General features: G+C 41.2%; 1 protein-coding gene across 1 annotated transcript in view; it reads left to right on the top strand.

Moving 5' to 3' along the window:
- Positions 1 to 20,779, top strand: part of puf60a (poly-U binding splicing factor a) — a 71,069-nt gene that overhangs the window by 12,929 nt on the left and 37,361 nt on the right. Inside the window, exons 3-5 of the mRNA XM_039003660.1 lie at positions 4,119 to 4,208; positions 20,235 to 20,285; positions 20,574 to 20,735. Coding sequence (XP_038859588.1) covers positions 4,119 to 4,208; positions 20,235 to 20,285; positions 20,574 to 20,735 — 303 coding nt within the window. The remainder of the gene's footprint in view (positions 1 to 4,118; positions 4,209 to 20,234; positions 20,286 to 20,573; positions 20,736 to 20,779) is intronic.

Raw genomic sequence — 20,779 nt, forward strand, 5'->3', positions numbered from 1 at the left:
CAGAAATTTGGCAGTAGCTTCTGATTAAATACAATTTTCACAGGACCTCTTGTCGCAATTTCGATGAGGCTCTCTTGTTCAAATATTGGCAAGTGGACATTAGGCAGGGCATGAAAGAGATAACGAATCCAGTTGTTTGTGTCGTCTGTTTCGGGAAAGTAGATGTGTACTTGCTTACTCAGGTGCTTCGCAATATCACATTTGACATTGCCTGTAAGCTTGAGTTCATTTGCACACAAAAAATCATACAATGATGGAAAGACCTGTGTGTTGTCCTTTTTAATGCAGACAGAGAAGAGCTCCAACTTCTTAATCATTGCCTCAGTTTTGTCCCGCACATTGAATATAGTTGCGGAGAGTCCCTGTAATCCTAGATTCAGATCATTCAGGCGAGAAAAAACATCACCCAGATGGGCCAGTCATGTGAGAAACTCGTTCTGAAAAGGATGTTCTGTAAAGAAAACTTTAAGCTCATCTCTCAATTTTAAGAAAACGTGTCAATACTTTGCCCCCTGATAACCAGCGCACCTCTATATGTTGTAAAAGTATGGTCCCTGCCCATATCATTGCATAATGCAGAAAATACACGAGAGATCAGGGGCCTTGCTTTACAGTGAAAATGGTTAACTTTGTTTGTGTTCAAAACGTCTTTCAAGCTGTCCCTTGGCAGCAAGAGCCTCTCGGTGGATGCTGCAGTGTACCCAAGTGGCGTCGGGAGCAACTGCTTGCATGCGCATTACCCCTCCACTATGTCTCCCTGTCATGGCTTTTGCGCCATCAGTACAGATACCAACATGAGCAGCAGCTACATACGAACCGGTAGTAGAATTCCCGCGAGAGAGTAACGGTTAATGTGATTGGATGTTAATTAGTTATTTCGTTGAACACTAGATGGTTTATTTTTCTTTTGGGCAGTGAAATGAGGCTACTCAGGCGACAAACTCACTCAAATGTATAGCCCCATTGGAAAATATAAATGGACTTTGAAAATGTGTAGAGATTTTTTTGGTGTGTTAAATGTGAATCACATTTTTATTTGGCGTACCCCTGACGGCATTGCGTGCACCCCATTTTGTGAATACCTGGTCTGGGTTAATATGGGAAAGTTTAAAATTTCTCATTTAATTGGAAGAACCTGAAAAAGTATGTTCGACAATTTAATTTATTAAATTGAATGAGACCATGATATCCAATCAATTGAGATTGGCGGGGTTATCATAAGTGTAACCAGTAGTTTAAATGTTAGGGTACATTCACCACCCTGTTCACATATCCCTAAGGCCGAAGCCACATGGGACTCCCGCGAAGGTGGGACTTCCAAGCTTAGCAAAAACACATTTTACTGATTAATCAATGTTAATGAATCAAACCTGTATAGGTTATTGGGGAATTAAACTTTAATTAACCTGAAAGTGTAGCTGTATCAAGGTTAATGTGGAAAAGTTTAAATTGTCTCATTTGTAGAAACCAATCATTTTGGATATAATTTAAAATGTCCATTTGAAAAAGGTAAGTCTGGCAATTTTACCTCTTAGTTAACTGAAATGAGACAACAATATCCAATCCGTTGAGATTGGCTGGATATCATAAGTAACCACTTGATATAAACGTGATACACGTTGGATGTCACAAATAAATATTTTTTTAAAATTCTGGTGTTTCTTCACGCCCAGGGGTCACTGATCGCAGAAAGCTGAAATAAAATGGAAGTACAAAGGGTGGGACTTCCGTCGCCCAAGACAGAAGAATTTCAACGTGACACAGGAAAAACAAAATGGTTGCTCTCCCTTTGTTAGCTGTAGCATCTCGTGCAAGATAATCCTACTTTTTACACTTTCAAGCATAACATAGGATCCCCTTAAACAAGGGAATAGTTTTACTTATAACGTCTTCCGTTCAAACCCTTTACGGCGCTATTTTTGCGATGTTTTAACCGGAATGCGCAGAAAACAACGAAATACACCGTGGTCTCCTCACGCTTCTGAAAATGTGAGGGAAAGAGAATTATCGCTTGGTCAGGGTAATATGACCTCAAATTTCAATCGGCTGGCCCTATGTCCTCGCTCTTGAAATTAATAATGACCGAGTCTACCCGCTTCTGAACACGAGAGACAGAAATAGCACTTTGGCCCAACACGTCTATTTGTCAGATATCTATAATTAGCAATAGAAATGTAAGCTTAACCCTACACTGACTATGTCAGAGAAACAAGACGGAGGGAACCTCCTTGTATTGTTCAAATGTCAACACATGTCAACAAACCCTGTCTACAACTTCCATGTAGTATAATATAATCTGGGTGTGTAATGTAATCTGCTTTCCAATTTTATATAGGCTGAATCAAAATAAATGCTTCATTCTATCTTAGATTCCTCGCACGGGAGCATCATTATGTCGTGTCGTTGACTATCATTAAATGTGAAGACTATCTTATCAAATCAAGTCTGAGTAATTTAATTTCACAATTAAACAAATCATGTAACTTGAATTAACTTGGAAGTCAGGGCACCACGGGAATGTTTAGAGTTTCAATTCCTGAATATAACTCTTCAGATATTTTCATATCCTATCGAGTACAGTCTTGTATTAATGTACTATTATTACCTCATCAGTCTCATTACTGAATGTCGCAAACCCTTGAATATCTGCACGAACCCTAGCCTAAATCATGAATCAGCGATATACAAATTGGTTCAATGATTAAGTTAATTAGTAAATAAATAAATCACAGAATTGCATAAACACACACAATTAGTTCATACATGAGGGTTACTACATGATACAAAGAAAAAGTCCCTAGTGGACGAAACCGATATGACGTCTAGGTAGACAAAGGAAAGGGGGTGGGGACCGCTCAAGAGTGGGAAACTCATAGCTGATAACTACACTCATAGAAATTGCTAATACTTTGAATATGAACAGCCGCTCATTCGAAAACAAATTGCAATTTACGAATTTACGTCTTTCTGTGGTCGCCAGTCTATCTGCTGGAGAGAGTCGACAAGAAAAGTTTTGTTCCAAATGCATACGTCAGGCGTACCCATGTTGTCGCATAGAATAGATGTTTCGGCGGTTGTCGGTATTCTTCGTCCTAGGTTACGTACATTTCCAGCTGCAGACTGAAAAGGCCTTGTCTAAGATTTGCTCCTTCTGTACATTTTGTAGGAAGTGGGTTTTATACTCTGGAAGAAGGGGGCATTCCATGATGCTGACCAAGTCTATGCCCACGTGGCCATTTACTTGGTTAAAACCTTTTTAAAAATAACAATTCTCATTTAGAATGCACACATCACATTACATCTTTTCACAAATAGTTTCATATTTACTCATTCATTTTATCCAACATCTAGATAGAAATCTGATAATTGAAAAGTGTACACAGAGATACAGTAATGTGGATTTCCTGTCTTTCAGGAGGTCACCAAATGAAACAACTTTGACAGGATTGTTCTTAAAATACCCACGGACAATTCCCACATTCTCAAAAATAGAAATCTTGTTTAATTATTCAAACGTTTAATTGTCCAAGTGTCTCTCTGTGTTCCACAGTTTACATTCCAATCTCAAACACCACAGAGCATAGAGGCAGCGTATTTTACGACCGCCGTAAAACAGCCGACTTCCCGCTCTCCCCCCTCTACGAGAGAGAGCACGCTATGGAGCGGACCCACTGTAACCTGATCCTTCAGATCGTCATAGGAGAGTTATGACAACACCCAATGAGAGACAAACCTGGAGAGTTTTTTTTCATAGACCAATGTGGCAAACAAATTGATATTTGAATGTGATTCGATTACTAAATGTAATTTTGACAATATTTGACCTGCACTAACACACCAGATTCTACTGATAAGATACTCAACAGGACCCTGATGAGCTGAGTGTGTTGAGCATGGCTGGGAAAATAGCCTTGCACCCCAGTAGCTCTCCAGATGGAGAGTTGGCTACATTTGTTTAATACAGTAACAGTCCAGTTTCTCTGAGGTATTTTCTCGTTGCGGTGTAGACTATAAAGTATTCTTGTACTAAGTGTGCAGGCTAGTATTGGTATCAAAGGTCACATTTCTGGTATCATGTCACTAGTGTGATGTTGAAAATGTCAACCTCTTCTCTGCAGGCGAAGAAGTATGCCATGGAGCAGAGCATTAAGAGTGTGCTGGTCAAACAGACCCTGGCCCATCAACAACAGCAGCTCACCAACTTACAGGTAAGGAGAACCTTGGCACCATTGCACCGGCCTCATTTGTGGGGTGACAGCCCTGTCCACCAAGCTTCCGTCCTCATACGGTGCTGAGAACCCCTGCACAGTCTTCACATTTTGTTGGAACACTTAACCTATTTAACTGTTCTACACAACGTACTACACACTTCATGGAAAACAAATACAGCCATACAAAGTTTATTTACTGTTGAAAAAAAACCTAGAATTGATGTCTGCACACCTGCGTAAATTGAATTAGCATAATACAAAAACAAATCCATAAAAATCTGTCTGTTTAAACTGAGATACATTTTTTGCACCGCATTCGCCAATGGCGACCTTCTGCATCTGCGGTGGAAGGTGGCCAATCTACAGCTGTGTTTATCAGACTTTATTTATGTAACCCTTATTTTACCAGGTAAGTTGACTGAGAATGTGTTCTCATTTATAGCAACAACTTGGGGAATAGTTGCAGGGGAGAGATGAATGAGCCAATTGCAAGCTGGGGATGATTAGGTGGCCGTGATGGTATGAGGGCCAGATTGGGAATTTAGCCAAGACACCGACTTTAACACCCCTACAATAAGTGCCATATGATCTTTAGTGACAACAGAGAGTCATGACACCCGTTTAACGTTCCCAATAACTGCCCTGGGGCATTGGGATATTTTTTTAGACCAGAGGAAAGAGTGCCTCGTACTGGCCCTCCGACACCACTTCCAGCAGCATTTGGTCTCCCATCCAGAGACCAACCCCAGTTTAAAAAATGAGTGGAAGTAGTTTAGTGACCCCCAAGGGGTTCTAAAAATCAAAAGATAAATTATCCTTCTTAAAACAATTCCATATGTTGGCAATGAGGCCCTTTATCTACTTCCATGAAGTCAGATGAACTTGTGGATACCAATTGTATGTCTGTGTCCAGTGTGAAAGAAGTTCGAGGTAGTTTCGTGAGCCAATACTAACGGGCAAAAGTAATAGTTAGTAATGACTGGGTCTCTATGGGTATCTACTAGCATGCTAGGAGATAAAATGGAATTGTAGACAGCAAACGAAAAAAGATATACAGAAAAATTGCAAGGTTATAGCAAAAATAATGTTCTCATGATTTGGTCATTCAATTTATGGAACATTGCATCTCTGTAGATGCTAGTCAGCCTGCAAAGTAAATATGGGCTCATGGTAGATGCTGTACTACTGGCCTAAGGTAAGATAAATATCACTAAACTAGTAACGGTACATTTCCCAAAGAAAGTGTGTGTTCTTGCTTCAGCTCTCTAGAAGTATTTTATTAAAGTGGGCGATGTATTAACCTGTTGAACTCAGATGCCCTCTGATGGCATTTTCTAAACTACACAAAATATTGAATACTACCCTCAAAGTACATTTCGGTTTCAAAACTATATGAACTATACTGAACAAAAATATAAACGCAACATGTAAAGTGTTGGTCCCATTTTTCATGAGCTGAAATAAAAGATCCCAGAAATGTTCCATACTCACAAAAGGATCCTCTCAAATTTTGTGCACAAAGTTGTTTACATCTGTTAGTGAGCATTTCTCCATTGCCAAGACAATCCATCCACCTGACAGGTGTGGCATATCAAGAAGCTGCTTAACCTTTCTAGCGCAGGCGTTCCGCTAGCGGAACCCCTCGACAACATTCCGCTCAAATTCAAAAATATTTCTTAGAAATATGTAACTTTCACACATTAACAAGTCCAATACAGCAAATGAAAGATACACTTCTTGTTAATCTACCCATCGTGTCCGATTTCAAAAAGGCTTTACAGCGAAAGCACAACATATGATTATGAGCCAAGTCAAAAAAACACACAGCCATTTTTCCAGCCAAAGATAGAAGTCACAAAAAGCAGAAATATAGATAAAATTAATCACTAACCTTTGAGCTTCATCAGATGACATCATGTTACACAATACATGTATGTTTTGTTCGATAATGTGCATATTTATATCCAGAAATCTCAAGTTTACATTGACGCGTTACGTGCAGTAAAGTTTTGATTCCAAAACATCCGGTGATTTTGCAGATAGCCACAGAAATCCCAGAAATACTCAAAATAAACATTGATAAAAGATACAAGTGTTATTCACAGAATTAAAGATAGACTTCTCCTTAATGCAGTTTCAAAAAAACTTTAGAATGCACTCCCAGGGATCCCAGTTCGACAATAAATGATTGATTTGTTCCATAAAGTTCCATAAAGTCCATAATTTATGTCCAAATACCTCCTTTTTGTTCACGTGTTTAGTTCACAAATCCAAATTCACGAGGCGCAGGCACTTAGTTCAGACGAAAAGTCAAAAAAGTTATATTACAGTTCGTAGAAACATGTCAAACGATGTATAGAATCAATCTTTATAGAATCAGTTTTTATCATAAATCTTCAATAATGTTTCAAACTGACAATTCCTTTGTCTTTAGAAATGAAAAGGAACGCAGCTCGCTCTCACGGCCGCGCGCATGTCTTAGCTCATGGCATTCTGCCAGACCTCATAGTCAAACAGCTCTTATTCGCTCCCTTTTCACAGTAGAAGCCTGTAAGTTCTAAAGACTGACATCTAGTGGAAGCCTTAGGAAGTGCAATCGGACCAAATTTACACTTGATCTTGGATAGGCAAAGACTTGAAAACGTACAAAACTCAGATTTCCCACTTCCTGGTTGGATTTTTCCTCAGGTTTTTGCCTGCCAAATGAGTTCTGTAATACTTACAGACATCATTCAAACAGTTTTAGAAACTTATGCATGTTTTCTATTCAAATCTACTAATAATATGCATATCTTAGCTTCTGGGCCTGAGTAGCAGGAAGTTTACTCTGGGCACGCTTTTCATCCGAACGTGAAAATAGCGCCCCCAGCCATAAGAAGTTAAAGGGTTAAAAGGGAATTCAACAATCTCTATTAATTCGCACAAGACATAAAATATTATTTGTCACATGCGCCGAATACAACAATGCTTACTTACAAGCCTTAACCAATAATGCAGTTCAAGAAATAGAGTTAAGGAAATATTTACTAAATAAACTAAAGTGAAAAATAAAATGAACACAATAAAATAACAATAACGAGGCTATATACAGGGGGTACCGGTACTGAGTCAATGTGTGGGGGTACAGGTTAGTCGAAATAATTTGTACATGATTTGTATATGTAGGTAGGGGTAAAGTGACTAATAAACAGCGAGTAGCAGCAGTGTAAAAACAAAGGGGGGGGGTAGGATGCATTTGATTAATTGTTCAGCAGTCTTATGGCTTGGGGGTAGAAGCTGTTTTAGACCTAGACATGGCGCTCCGGTACCGCTTGCTGTGTGGTAGCAGAGAGAACAGTCTATGACCTTGGGTGACTGGAGTCTTTGACAATTTTTTGGGCCTTCCTCTGACACCGCCTAGTATATAGGTCCTGGACGACAGGAAGCTTGACTCCAGTGATATACTGGGCCGTACACACTACCCTCTGTACAGGGATGCAAAGTAGTCACCTTTCGGCGAAATTCGCTGTTTTGAATCCAAAATAGGTGACCTACGTGATTCGTGTAGATCTGATGGGAAGTTTGGGAGGGGGGGTGGGGGGGTTGGTTCACTACTGGCTGTAAGCGAAAGAGTGATGCGCATTTGGAGTTATACTGGCTGTATCCAAGGCTCAGCCAATCGTTCACATAACAGAATGCAGCGCAGCATGAGACTGAAGAAAGAAGAGACAACCAATTGAACAGTTACAGCATCAGCGCGCCCTCTGGAAAGGCAGCTTGTCAGTTACAGCATGTCGTCCCTGAATGATAACGACGAGGTAACGTTAGGCGAAAAGCCTGACCACGGGGTGAGAAGGTGATGAAGTGTACTTCATGAGCTGTAACTGAAAAACCACTGGCATTTGTATAGTTTGAGGTGAGAGAGAAAGTGTGGTGGAACAAGTATTAGCATTGTTAAGTGTCTTGCTAGCTGGATCAAATTCACAGCTAGCCAGAGAAATGTTGAGCAACATTAGCCAACTTATCTGATCAAATAATTGAGTTCATGGTGTGAAAATTAGCTGGCTAATAAAGTCAGATGGCTAACGTTAGCTAGCTAACCAATTCGCTATAGTATTGTAATGAAACAGCAGGGAGTAGGTCTCGAACCCTCGACCTTCTAGCCCGAGGTCCGGCGTGCTATCGACTGTGCCGCAAAAGCATGCTCGTGCGGCAGAGTTCATTTCCGCGCTTATGAAGCCAGGGTCGTTACAGTATTAACTGGTATCCGACTCCTTGCCGTTCCTCAAGTTATAACAAGTTAGTTGCTTACTTGACCCCGGCAATCATTTTCAGAATTTCAGAGAATTTGGTGAAAATGAGGCGTTGCTTGTTAAACAAGTGGATTCAGGGATGAAGTGTAGCTGGAGCTGGGCCTGGCTTAAGATGGATGCCACTATAGAGGTGAAAGGAATATCACACACTTTCCCTATTTCTCACTTTTTAAATACGGTGGATAAAGGGGGGCATGTATTTGTCCACATTTTACTTTTCCATCAGCCAACACGATGAGTAGGCCTAACGAACAGCAAAAGCACTAGCCTATGTCAATCTACTATCCCCCATAGTACAAAAGTCAACCTATTCTATTCTGTGCGAGAAATAAATATTCCAAACATGGATGCTTGTGGGATGCGATAGATCTCAAATCTCATAGATCTCAAATGAATACAACCGCTAGTATCAAAAATCCTTTTTAATGCAATGTGGCTGACGCAACAGATCAGAACGTTTAGCTTAAAATGTTGATAAACTATTAGGCTATTTCTTAACATTATAAGCGCAGCCATGAGCACATGGTAGGAGGCAGAAAACACCATTATCAAAAGTGACCGCAAATGCAATTATGCATGTAATGCTTTTATTATAAAGGTGCATTTTTATGGTGAAAATTATCTTCCCCAAACTTGAAACTCGCGCGCTGCTTATGTATGCCAGTTAGGCTCTACACCCCCTTGTAAAGCAGATTAATCTGCTTAATTTTAAGAAGTTATTTGACCACTTTAGTTGTGATACAAACCTTATCAAAACATATTGGCCTATAGGCTAGGCTACATGAGGTGTGTGACTATGATTTAGAAAAAGTCGCCAAAAAAAGCATTGTTTTTTTATGCTGGGCGTCATTCACAAGTGATAGGCTAATATTGTCACCCATCAGATTATTCTTGATTTAATCTTGCGTTTACATATACAAAAATATATATATATATATATATTTCACATTTATTTAACCAGGTAGGCTAGTTGAGAACAAGTTCTCATTTACAACTGCGACCTGGCCAAGATAAAGCAATAGCAGTGCGACACAAACAACAACACAGAGTTACAGATGGAATAAACAAACATACAGTCAATAAAAAAAAGAAAAAGTCTATATAGTGTGTGCAAATGAGGTAAGATTAGGGAGGTAAGTCAATAAATAGGCCATGGTGGCAAAATAATTACAATATAGCAATTAAACACTGGAGTGATAGATGTGCAGAAGATGAATGTGCAAGTAGAGATACTGGGGTGCAAAGGAGCAAAATAAATAACAGTATGGGGATGAGGTACTTGAATGGGCTCTGTACAGATGGGCTATGTGCAGTGATATGTGAGCTGCTCTGACAGCTGGTGCTTAAAGTTAGTGAGGGAGATGAGTCTCCAGCTTCAGAGATTCTTTTTTTGTAGTTTGTTCCAGTCATTGGCAGCAGAGAACTGGAAGGAAAGGCGGTCAAAGGAGGAATTGGCTTTGGGGGTGACCAATGAGATATACCTGCTGGAGCGCGTGCCACGGGTGGGTGCTGCTATGGTGACCAGTGAGCTGAGATAAGGCGTGGCTTTACCTAGCAAATACTTATAGATGACCTGGAGCCAGTGGGTTTGACAACGAATATGAAGCGAGGGCCAGCCAACAAGAGCAAACAGGTTGCAGTGGTGGGTAGTATATGGGGCTTTGGTGACAAAACAGATGCCACTGTGATAGACTGCATCCAATTTGCTGAGTAGACTGTTGGAGTCTATTTTGTAAATGACAATGTCGAAGTCAAGGATTGGTAGGATAGTCAGTTTTACGAGGGTATGTTTGGCAGCATGAGTTAAGGATGCTTTGTTGCGAAATAGGATGCTGATTCTGGATTTAATTTTGGATTGGAGATGCTTAATGTGAGTCTGGAAGGAGAGTTTACAGTCTAACCAGACACCTAGGTATTTGTAGTTGTCCACATATTCTAAGTCAGAACAGTCCAGAGTAGTGATGCTGGACGGGAGGGCAGGTGCCGGCAGCGATCGGTTGAAGAGCATGCATTTAGTCTTACTTGCATTTAAGAGCAGTTGGAGGCCACGGAAGGAGAGTTGTATGGCATTGAAGCTCGTCTGGAGGTTAGTTAACACAGTGTCCAAAGAAGGGCCAGAAGTATACAGAATGGTATCGTCTGCGTAGAGGTGGATCAGAGAATCACCAGCAGCAAGAACGACATCATTGATGTATACAGAGAAAAGAGTCGGCCCGAGGATTGAACCGAAATAATAAATGTGTGAAATTTGTTTTGATTTAGAATGGACCATTATCATGCACCTGTCTCGAAACAGGCAGGGGGACAAAAATACATGTCATCAATGCACTTAAATAGCAAATGGAGGAGGCTTTTCCCGTGGTTCATTTTCATTCCAGCCAGGTAGGCTATACTCTTGTTATAAAGAGAAGCAATGTGCTTAATATTAAGAAAGTTGAGAAATGAATATAGTTGGCCTAGCTGAAGGGATCCTCATATTTGTATTAGTGTCCATCACTCTGTTTTCTCACGCAATTGCATAGCCCATAGAAATGTTGCCCAACAGGAGCTCATGGACTCTCATGAAGTGTTTGATTAGATTTTTGAGTACATTTGCATTGATGTCAGAGTGATTAGAGGGACAATAGAGTGCTGAGTACCAGGCAGTTAGCAAGTTTGGTAGGCTACTAATGACCAGCAGCAGCATCAGCGCTTGGAGAAGCCTAATTACCGTGACTAAAAGGTCATTTGGAATTTGACTGCCTTCATGACTCGTGACCGCCGGTGTGGCAGTAATACGGTCACCGCAACAGCCCTAGTCGTGACCTCTTCACGACTGTCGTGGTGTGTTTGGACCATGAATAGAATGCATTAGTGATTTGTATTTTCGGCAATTGAAGAAGCAACGGCAGGCCATGGGAATGTGTAGCCTAGCTCACGTAGCCTATCCAGGACACTTTGTGTAGCGTTTAGCGGTTCTGCTAGCTAATGATAACATATTCTGGTAGATGGAAAGGCTATCCCAGAAGCTTCAATTTAATGTTAACTACAAAGTAGTCTAGGCCTAGCTGGCAGAACAATATCAGGATTATTGGCATCATTCCGGTTTGGCATTTGTTTTGCGAACTCTGCTGTCACAGGAACAGTGTTCGTCAAAACAGTCTCTTGCTGGTGCACACTTTCCCAGACCTCAAAGGTTGGTTTAATGTCTGGATTCCATCCGTACGCATCATACATTTTATAGGGCCCTACTAAATCCGTTTTAAGCAATGCACGTTCATGAGATTAGATGCGTCATAATGATGGTTGCTAGGCAGCAGTCATTACTAGGCTGTTACCATCCTCGTGGCAGTTCTAAACTTTGCGAGGCATGTCAATTCGGTGTCCTTTTTATCCACTCCAAACTTGGTGCAAAACCACGCCCATGAGAAACCTAGCAACTTTCAAAGCCACGCTGATTGGTCAAAGTTTGGTTGTTCTCTGTCAGAAGTAAAGGCGCGCGAGAGAAGGAAGAACAAAACATTGCAATCCATACCTTGCATTTTCCCGAATTTGCGTATTTGCGTTAAACTATGTGGCTTTTTAAGCGAGTGATTGCAGCCAGCCTGACTGACGAGATGGATAGCATCAACATCATGGATAGTTGCATTGTTTTAGAAGCTAATAAGTAAGCTGTGAATTATATCCAGTGTTATCGCTAGCTTACAATGCCGATTGGGCTGAAGCTGTATAGTAGTCTGCGTCACCTAGAGTTATCAAAGTTTTTACAAAAGGACTATAGAGAAACTTAGCTACATGACATTTGTGCTAGTCGGCAACTAAAAGAGATGCTGCGTAGCTAGCTCTAGCTGAGTGGCCAAAGCTAGCTCCATTGATTCACTATTACTGACAATCATGTATCGTTAGCTATCTACATAGTCACTTGTTGCTTGCATTTCGTTTAGCTCATTTCAAACGAGGCCGCGAGACTGCGCATCTCCCGTTGTTCGTGGCGTGGAATATTAATTCATGGAATCAGGCGGAACGAATTTATCAGCAATAGTAGGTTTATTCAAGCAATTGCAAGGACGCTCACTCTCTCAGGATAAAGCCGGAGAGGATCGTTATATACTTCCTCTACACAAAGAGCTATAAAGCTTACAAAATAGATAAAGGGTAATTAGTTCTACTCCCTTAAAGTTCTCACAGCCTATGTGTCTAAGATAGGCTCTAAAGATCGTATCACTCCCCTAAAGAAGAATTCAGCCTGGATGGCTTTTAATGCCCCAAAGATAAGGCCGAATAACGAATCACTACTTTGTGGGGTGTATGAAGAGATTAATGGACAGCTGTGGAAAATTACCCGTGACTGTGGAAAATTACCCGTGACTGTGGGAAAATTACCAGTGACTGTGGAAAATTACCAGTAACTGTAACACAACCATTTTGCACCCACAATAGCATTAGACTAATAAAGCTGACTGACCTTCCATGATATCAGAGTTATAGTTTTAAGTTAAATCTCTCATTGTCATACTCCAATGTTTGTATGTTTGTAAACATTGTAAATGTGAAGAAACCCTGTATAGCCTCAAAACATGATTAAAATGATTAACAAACTATGAACCATGTTTGGAGGCTATACAGTGTTTGTTCACATTTACATTGTAAACAAACATTGAAGTAAAACAAGCTCATATTTTGCCATGTTTGGCACACAAACATTTACAACAAAGAAATTGTAAAAGATGGTTGGTTGTCGAAAGGGCAGTGCAATTAATGTGATTTTGTTGTTTTTTTAATGCTATTTCCACACTGTGAGGTCGAAATAACACTCTGAAATTGTGAGAATGATGGTAATGCACTTTTTGTGTAAGTTGAAAAAAATGCCTGGAATTTTAGCATCTTCAGGTAGGATGAAACTTTTTGCCAACATCATTACGTCACAATATGATCTGATTATAATAGACCAATGACTGTTCATCTGGGTAAGATGGTGGGCCGAAGGTGGCTCAGGGAAAGAAATCATTCTTTTTTGGGGGGGGGGGGTAATTTTCATTATAAGCATACAGTGATGATTAAAACAATTACAAAGACTGCATGGGGGCTTTAACCCTTGTGTGGTGTTCAGGTCTGTGGGACCCATTTTCAATGTTTACTAAAATAAGTGATCCGATTTTTTCAACCTGAGACTCATTGGCCTTGGCTCATTTTCTGTGAAGAACATGTAAAATAACACATTTTCATTGACTGCACACTGTGCACCCCCCTACACATTTATATTACACATGTGGTGTAAGGGTTCACTGGACTCGGGTAATACAAGTGTGTGTGGGTAAAAAAAGTACAAATTAAACAAAAAGGTTTGCTGTATGCCTTCACTCGGTTTTCCTCTTCCACGGGCCTGCTGTCTCAACAGCACCAAGAACCTGTCTGTCTGTCTCCCGCTTTTCTCGCACTCTTTACCCTTTGTAGTGTGTGAAACTACACAATGTCTTATGGGAACCTGCACAATGTTATTTCGATACATTGTACAAAATAAATTCAAAAAAATATCTGAATTTTCCCACACTTTACCCCAGCCAGGTGCAAATTGGGGGAGGGACACAACAAATAAATAGCTTTGCATGTGTGGCTCCTAACCACAATCAATCAGTATGGCAAAAATAATCTCTGCTCAGATGGCAGAGATTATGTGTGGAAAGAGGACCTTCCACTTTGGAAGATGAAGAATTTTCCTAATATGATGATCATGTCTCTGTCAATTTGAGGTCTGACAGTGAGTTGGAAGAAGAGGATGAGATTGAACCTCGGCCAGGACCAGCCCGTCAGCAACCAGCACATCATGTTCAAGATAAACATGAATTATTCCACCCATGTCTTGATTATAATTGATTTTGTAAACAAAAATCACTTCCTTTAAAAAAAAAAAAAAATAGCGCTTTTATTGATAAATGTGATATAGCAGAGGTAAATGGCAAATATTAACCATGTATGCTATCTATATTGCTTGTAATTGATCTAAGTATTAAGTATTTTTACGTAAATTGTTATGGCTGTGTTTTTAAAAACCCAATAATGTTGTGGGTACATCAGACAAGCGAACATTGGGTGAATAACAAAAACATGGACACCACACAAGGGTTAATACACAGATAAATTACTTTATCCACCCAGACCTTTGCTACCCAGGAAATTTGTGGGACCGGACCTTCTCAAATAGTGCTTGAGTGCCCACGGCCTAAATATTGTATTATTTTGTTCTTGACTTGCACATAGGCAACTCTAAATCCACGGAGGTTGTGAAATATGAACACAAGATGAGATGCAAATGCTTTTGAAAATATAGATTATTTTATTTTATTTTATTGTGAATAGAACAAACGCTGTACTCATACATTGGGATAATATTTGAAACCCCCAACTTCCCAACATTCCTTCCTTATCGAGAAGATTGTGTAGTGTAGGAAATGTGAGGAGTTTATTAGTAGGTTTTCTCCAAAATATAAACGCAACATGCAACAATCTCAACGATTTTACTGAGTTACAGTTCATATCAGGAAATCCGTCAATTGAAATGAATTAGGGCCTAATCTATGGATTTCAAATGACTGGGCAGGGGAGGGCTTTGGAGGGCATATGTGACCGACCGCCTCGATTTGGTCTTATGTAGCAATATTTGAAATGGTGTTTTTTATTTTTATTTTTTTTTACATTAGATAAAAGTAGAGACTCAGCGCTAGAAAATTGTATATCATACACTGCAGTTGAGGTACAATGGGAAAGTAATTTTACTTTGAAAGTACATCAACTTCTAGCCCCACTTTTGAGAAAATGGCCCTTGAATGTATTGGTACACCAACTGGAGAGCTCTGCTTTGTCTAAACCCATTCAGCGCACTTCACGGCCTCTAAAGCCTTAGCCCCACCCATCTCTTTAGGGATACTGATAATGGCGGAGGTGATAGCTGCCGTTTTACGGTCTCCTAACCAATTGTGCTGTTGTGTGTTTTTTTGCGTTATTTGTAACTTATTTTGTAAATAATGTTTCTGCCACCGTCTCTTATGACCGAAAAGAGCTTCTAGATATCAGGACAGCGATTACTCACCACAAACTGGTAAAGCTTTTTTTCTTTAATGAGTTGGACGCTAAGGATTTACTTCAGACAGTCGACAAGGCCCTCATCCCTGTGATTCGCATGAGAAAGAGACGGAGATATCGGGGACGTAGGTCTGGGTGCCTAATAAGTACCCAACAGCGAGTGGGTAATCTGCCTCTACCATCAGTCCTATTAGCCAACGTACAATCATTGGATAGCAAAATAGATGCCTCTTTAAGGATACTGGATGCACGCCTCCAACTCAATAATCAAGTTTGCAGACGAGTAGTAGTGGGCTTGATTACCAACAACGAGATCAGTACAGGTGCATCAAAGCTGGGACCGAGAAGCTGTTTTTCAGTCTCTATGTCAAGGCCATCAGACTGCTAAAAAGCAATCACTAACTCAGAGAGGCTGCTGCCTACATTGAGACCCAATCACTGGCCACTTTAATAAATTGATCACTAGTCACTTTATACAATGCACTCTAAATAATGCCACTTTAATAATGTTTACATATCTTACATTACTCATATCGCATGTATATACTGTATTGTATACCATCTATTGCACCTTGCCTATGCCGCTCGGCCATCGCTCATCCATATACTTACATGTACATATTCTCACTAACCCCTTTAGATTTGTGTTTATTAGGTAGTTGTTGGGGAATTGTTAGATATTACTGCACTGCCGGAACTAGAAGCACAAGCATTTCGCTACACTCGCATTAACATCTGCTAACCATGTGTATGTGACAAATAAAAATTGATTTGATTTAGACAAACTACGATCACGAATATCCTACCATCGGGACATTAAAAACTGGATTATCTTATGTTTCACCGAGTCGTGGCTGAACGACGACATGAATAACATACAGCTGGCGGATTTTACGCTGCATCGGCAAGATAGAACAGCCACCTCCGGTAAGACAAGGGGTGGCGGTCGATGTATATTTGTAAACAACAGCTGGTGCACGAAATCTGATACTAAGGAAGTCTCGAGGTTTTGCTCGCCTCAGGTAGAGTGTCATGATAAGCTGTAGACCACACTATTTACCAAGATAGTTTAAATCTATATTCTTCATAGCTGTCTATTTACCACCACAAACCGATGCTGGCACTAAGACCCCACTCAATGAGCTGTATACGGCCATAAGCAAACAGGAAAAATGCTCATCCAGATGCGGCGCTCCTAGTGGCCGGGGACATTAATGCAGGGAAACTTAAATCCGTTTTACCACATTTCTACCAGCATGTTAAATGTACAACCAGAGGGGGAAAAAACTCGAGACCACCTTTACTCCACACACAGAGACACGTACAAAGCTCTCCCTCGCCCTCCATAATTCTATCCTCCTGATTCCAGCTTACAAGCAAAAACTAAAGCAGGAAGCACCAGTGACTCGATCAATAAATAAGTGGTCAGATAACGCAAATGCTAAGCTACAGAACTGTTTTGCTAGCACAGACTGGAATATGTTCCGGGATTCATCCGATGGCATTGAGGAGTACACTGCATCAGTCGCTGGCTTCATCAATAAGTGCATCGATGACGTCGTCCCCACAGTGAATCGATGACGTCGTCCCCACAGTGACTGTACGTACATACCCCAACCAGAAGCCATGGATTACAGGCAACATCCGGACTGAGCTAAAGGGTAGAGCTGCCTCTTTCAAGGAGCGGGACTCAAACCCGGAAGCTTATAAGAAATCCCGCTATGCCCTCCGACGAACCATCAATCAGGCAAAGCGTCAATACAGGACTAAGATTGAATTGTACTACACCGGCTCCGACACTCGTCGGATGTCAGTAACACTGAAACATGCATGAGAGTATCAGCTGTCCCGGACAACTGCGTGATCACGCTCTCCGCAGCCGATATGAGTAAGACCTTTAAACAGGTTACATTCAAAAGGCCGAAGGGCCACCAGGACGTGTACTCCGAGCATGCGCTGACCAACTGACAACTGTTTTCACTGACATTTTCAACCTCTCCCTGTCTGAGTCTGTAATACCAACATGTTTCAAGCAGACATCATAGTCCCTGTGCCCAAGAACACTAATGTAACCTGCCTAAATGACTACTGACCCATAGCACTCACGTCTGTAGCCATGAAGTGCTTGAAAGGCTGGTCATGGCTCACATCAACACCCATATCCCAGAAATGCCTTCTCTCACCTGGACAAAAGGAACACCTATGTGAGAATGCTATTCATTGACGACAGCTCATCGTTCAACACCATAGTGCCCTCAAAGCTCATCACTAAGCTAAGGACCCTGGGACTAAACACCTCCCTCTGCAACTCGATCCTGGGCCGCCCCCAGGTGGTAACGGTAGGGAACAACACATCCACCATGCTGATCCTCAACACGGGGGCCCCTCAGGGGTGCATGCTCAGTCCCCTCCTGTACTCCCTGTTCACTCATGACTGCATGTTCAGGTGGCATGACTCCAACACCATTACATTTGCTGACGACACAACAGTGGTAGGCCTGATCACCAACAACGATGAGACAGCCTATAGGGAGGAGGTCAGAGACCTGGCCGTGTGGTGCCAGGATAACAACCTCTCCCTCAACATGATCAAGACAAAGGAGATTATTGTGGACTACAGGAAAAGGAGGACCGAGCATGCCCCCATTCTCATCGACGGGGCTGTAGTGGAGCAGGTTGAGAGCTTCAAGTTCCTGTCCACATCACCAACAAACTATCATGGTCCAAACACACCAAGACACTCGTGAAGAGGGCATGACAAAGCATATTCCCACTCAGGAGACTGAAAAGACTTGGCTTGGTTCCTCAGATCCTCAAAAAGTTATACAGCTGCACCATCGAGAGCATCCTGACTGGTTACACCACTGCCTGGTACGGCAATTGCTTGGCCTCTAACCGCAAGGCACTACAGAGGGTAGTACGTATGTTCCAGTACATCACTGGGGCAGAGCTTCCTACCATCCAGGACCTCTATAACAGGTGGTGTCAGAGGAAGGCCCTAAAAATTGTCAACCACCCCAGTCATAGACTGTTCTCTCTACTACCGCATGGCAAGCGGTACCGGAGCGCCAAGTCCAGGCCCAAGAGCCTTCTTAACAGCTTCTATCCCCGAGCAATAAGACTCGTTAACAGCTAATCAAATGGCTACCCAGACAATTTGCATTGTCCCCCCCTCCCCCTGCTCTTATGCTGCTGCTACTCTGTTTATGATCTATGCATAGTCACTTTCACTCTCCCTACATGTACTTATTGCCTCAATTACCTCGACTAATCTGTGCCCACGCACTTTGACTCTGTTCCTGTATATTTAGCCTCATTTCTGTTATTAACTTTTAAATGGATTTCTGATTGAAATAATATTACTACATAGATCATACACGTAATGTTAGCTAGCAAGCCAGCAAGCTAATGTTTGCTAGCTAACTAATAGTACGCTTTAACTTGCAATGAAAACGTCTTTCTGACTAAATTAGAAACTTATATCTGAAAATGTAGCTACACTCTTACCCGTATACATGAATTAACGCTTCACAGTTCAATGGAACTATTTAACTCTGTTTTGTTTGTAGCTACGTCTTGTTTGGCCAGCGTTGTGTCAAGGAATTCTCTCCGGTTCACGCTGACCGTGGCGTGTGCAGAGAGTAGCACATCACTTTTCCAACTGATTTGTCGATAGCGGCTGCTAAATTCAGGCCATCAATGTTGTTGAGAAAAGTAGCAAAACTTTTGTAGTTCTCGATGGCTAACGTTATATCTTTCAAAAAGTCACGGTAGAAAGGACTGTCAACACATACTGAACAGTTCACGTTATAGACAGAAGCATGCTACATGGCAGACCAATCCAAACTCATCTCCCGGCATGTCCAGCCCATCCATTATCTCAGCCAATCTTGGTTAGTGGGAAGGTTCCTGTCTTATTCTGTGGCTAAGCCAACTAGGCTCGTAATTTAAGAATTGTATTCACATATATGGCTGGAATACAAGTTTGTTATTAAGGTATATGAAAGTAGACATGTTCCAGAAGGAATTTCTGCCAAAAAACACATTTTGATAAGAAATGAATATTTACGTTCGATGGCTGCTCCTGTGACGTGCGACATACACCTAGTTTCCTGAAATGAGTAGTGATGCCCACCCACTGGGGAGCAAGAGAAGTTAACATTCAATTCTCTGGCAACAGCTCTGGCGGACCTTCCTGTAGTCAGCATGCCAATTGCACGCACCCTCAAAACCTGAGACATCTGTGGCGTTGTGTTGTGTGACAAAACTGCACATTTTAGGGTGGCCTTTTATTGTCCCCACCACAAGGTGCACCTGTGTAATGACCATGCTATTTAATCAGCTTATTGATATGCCACAGCTGTCAGGTGGATGGATTATCTTGGCAAAGGAGAAATGTAAACAAATTTGTGCCGTATTTTTTAAATATTTTTAAATAAGCTTTTTGTGCGTATTGAACATTTCTGGGATCTTTTATTTCAGCTCATGAAACATGGGACCAACACTGTACATGTTGCGTTTATATTTTTGTTCGGTATAGTATAAAACATGACTCAATTACTTTCAATGCTGCGTTTTAGAATACTTTTTGATTGATGGGCCTTTGTCCTAAGCAGCATGGCCTTTTTTGACAAGCCTCTTTTCTGAGTTAAACGTATACTTTTTCTCATAGATGGCATCGCTGACAATGGGCTTTGGAGATCCCCTCTCACCTTTACAATCGGTAAGCTGTTATATCATTTATTATGTTAAAAACCCCATGTTATTTTTATCATAACATGAATGTCTTGTTAAAACAAAATAGAGAATCTTTGCATGATTTTCTCTGTATTTTTTTAATTCAATTACACAATCAATAGAGTGGAATCCATGCAATGGAATGTCAATAACTGAAGCAAGCAATTCCACCTATCTCCATTTCTTGTGTGTCTTTGGTCAGCGTTTGTGTTTGTAATATACAGTGGAACAGCAAGTCAGTGCTATATTCAAGCACAGTTTCCTCCTATTGTAGGTAGCGGCTCAGAGACAGCGAGCATTAGCCATCATGTGCCGAGTGTACGTGGGCTCCATTTACTACGAGCTGGGAGAGGACACGGTCCGGCAGGCCTTTGCCCCGTTCGGCCCCATCAAGAGCATCGACATGTCCTGGGACTCTGTTACAATGAAACACAAGGTGAGCTTTCACAACTGAACATTAGAACATCCCAGACTTGTATT

The sequence above is a fragment of the Salvelinus namaycush genome, chromosome 11 (genome assembly GCF_016432855.1).
Source record: "Salvelinus namaycush isolate Seneca chromosome 11, SaNama_1.0, whole genome shotgun sequence".
In the NCBI taxonomy this organism is placed as follows: Eukaryota; Metazoa; Chordata; class Actinopteri; order Salmoniformes; family Salmonidae; genus Salvelinus; species Salvelinus namaycush.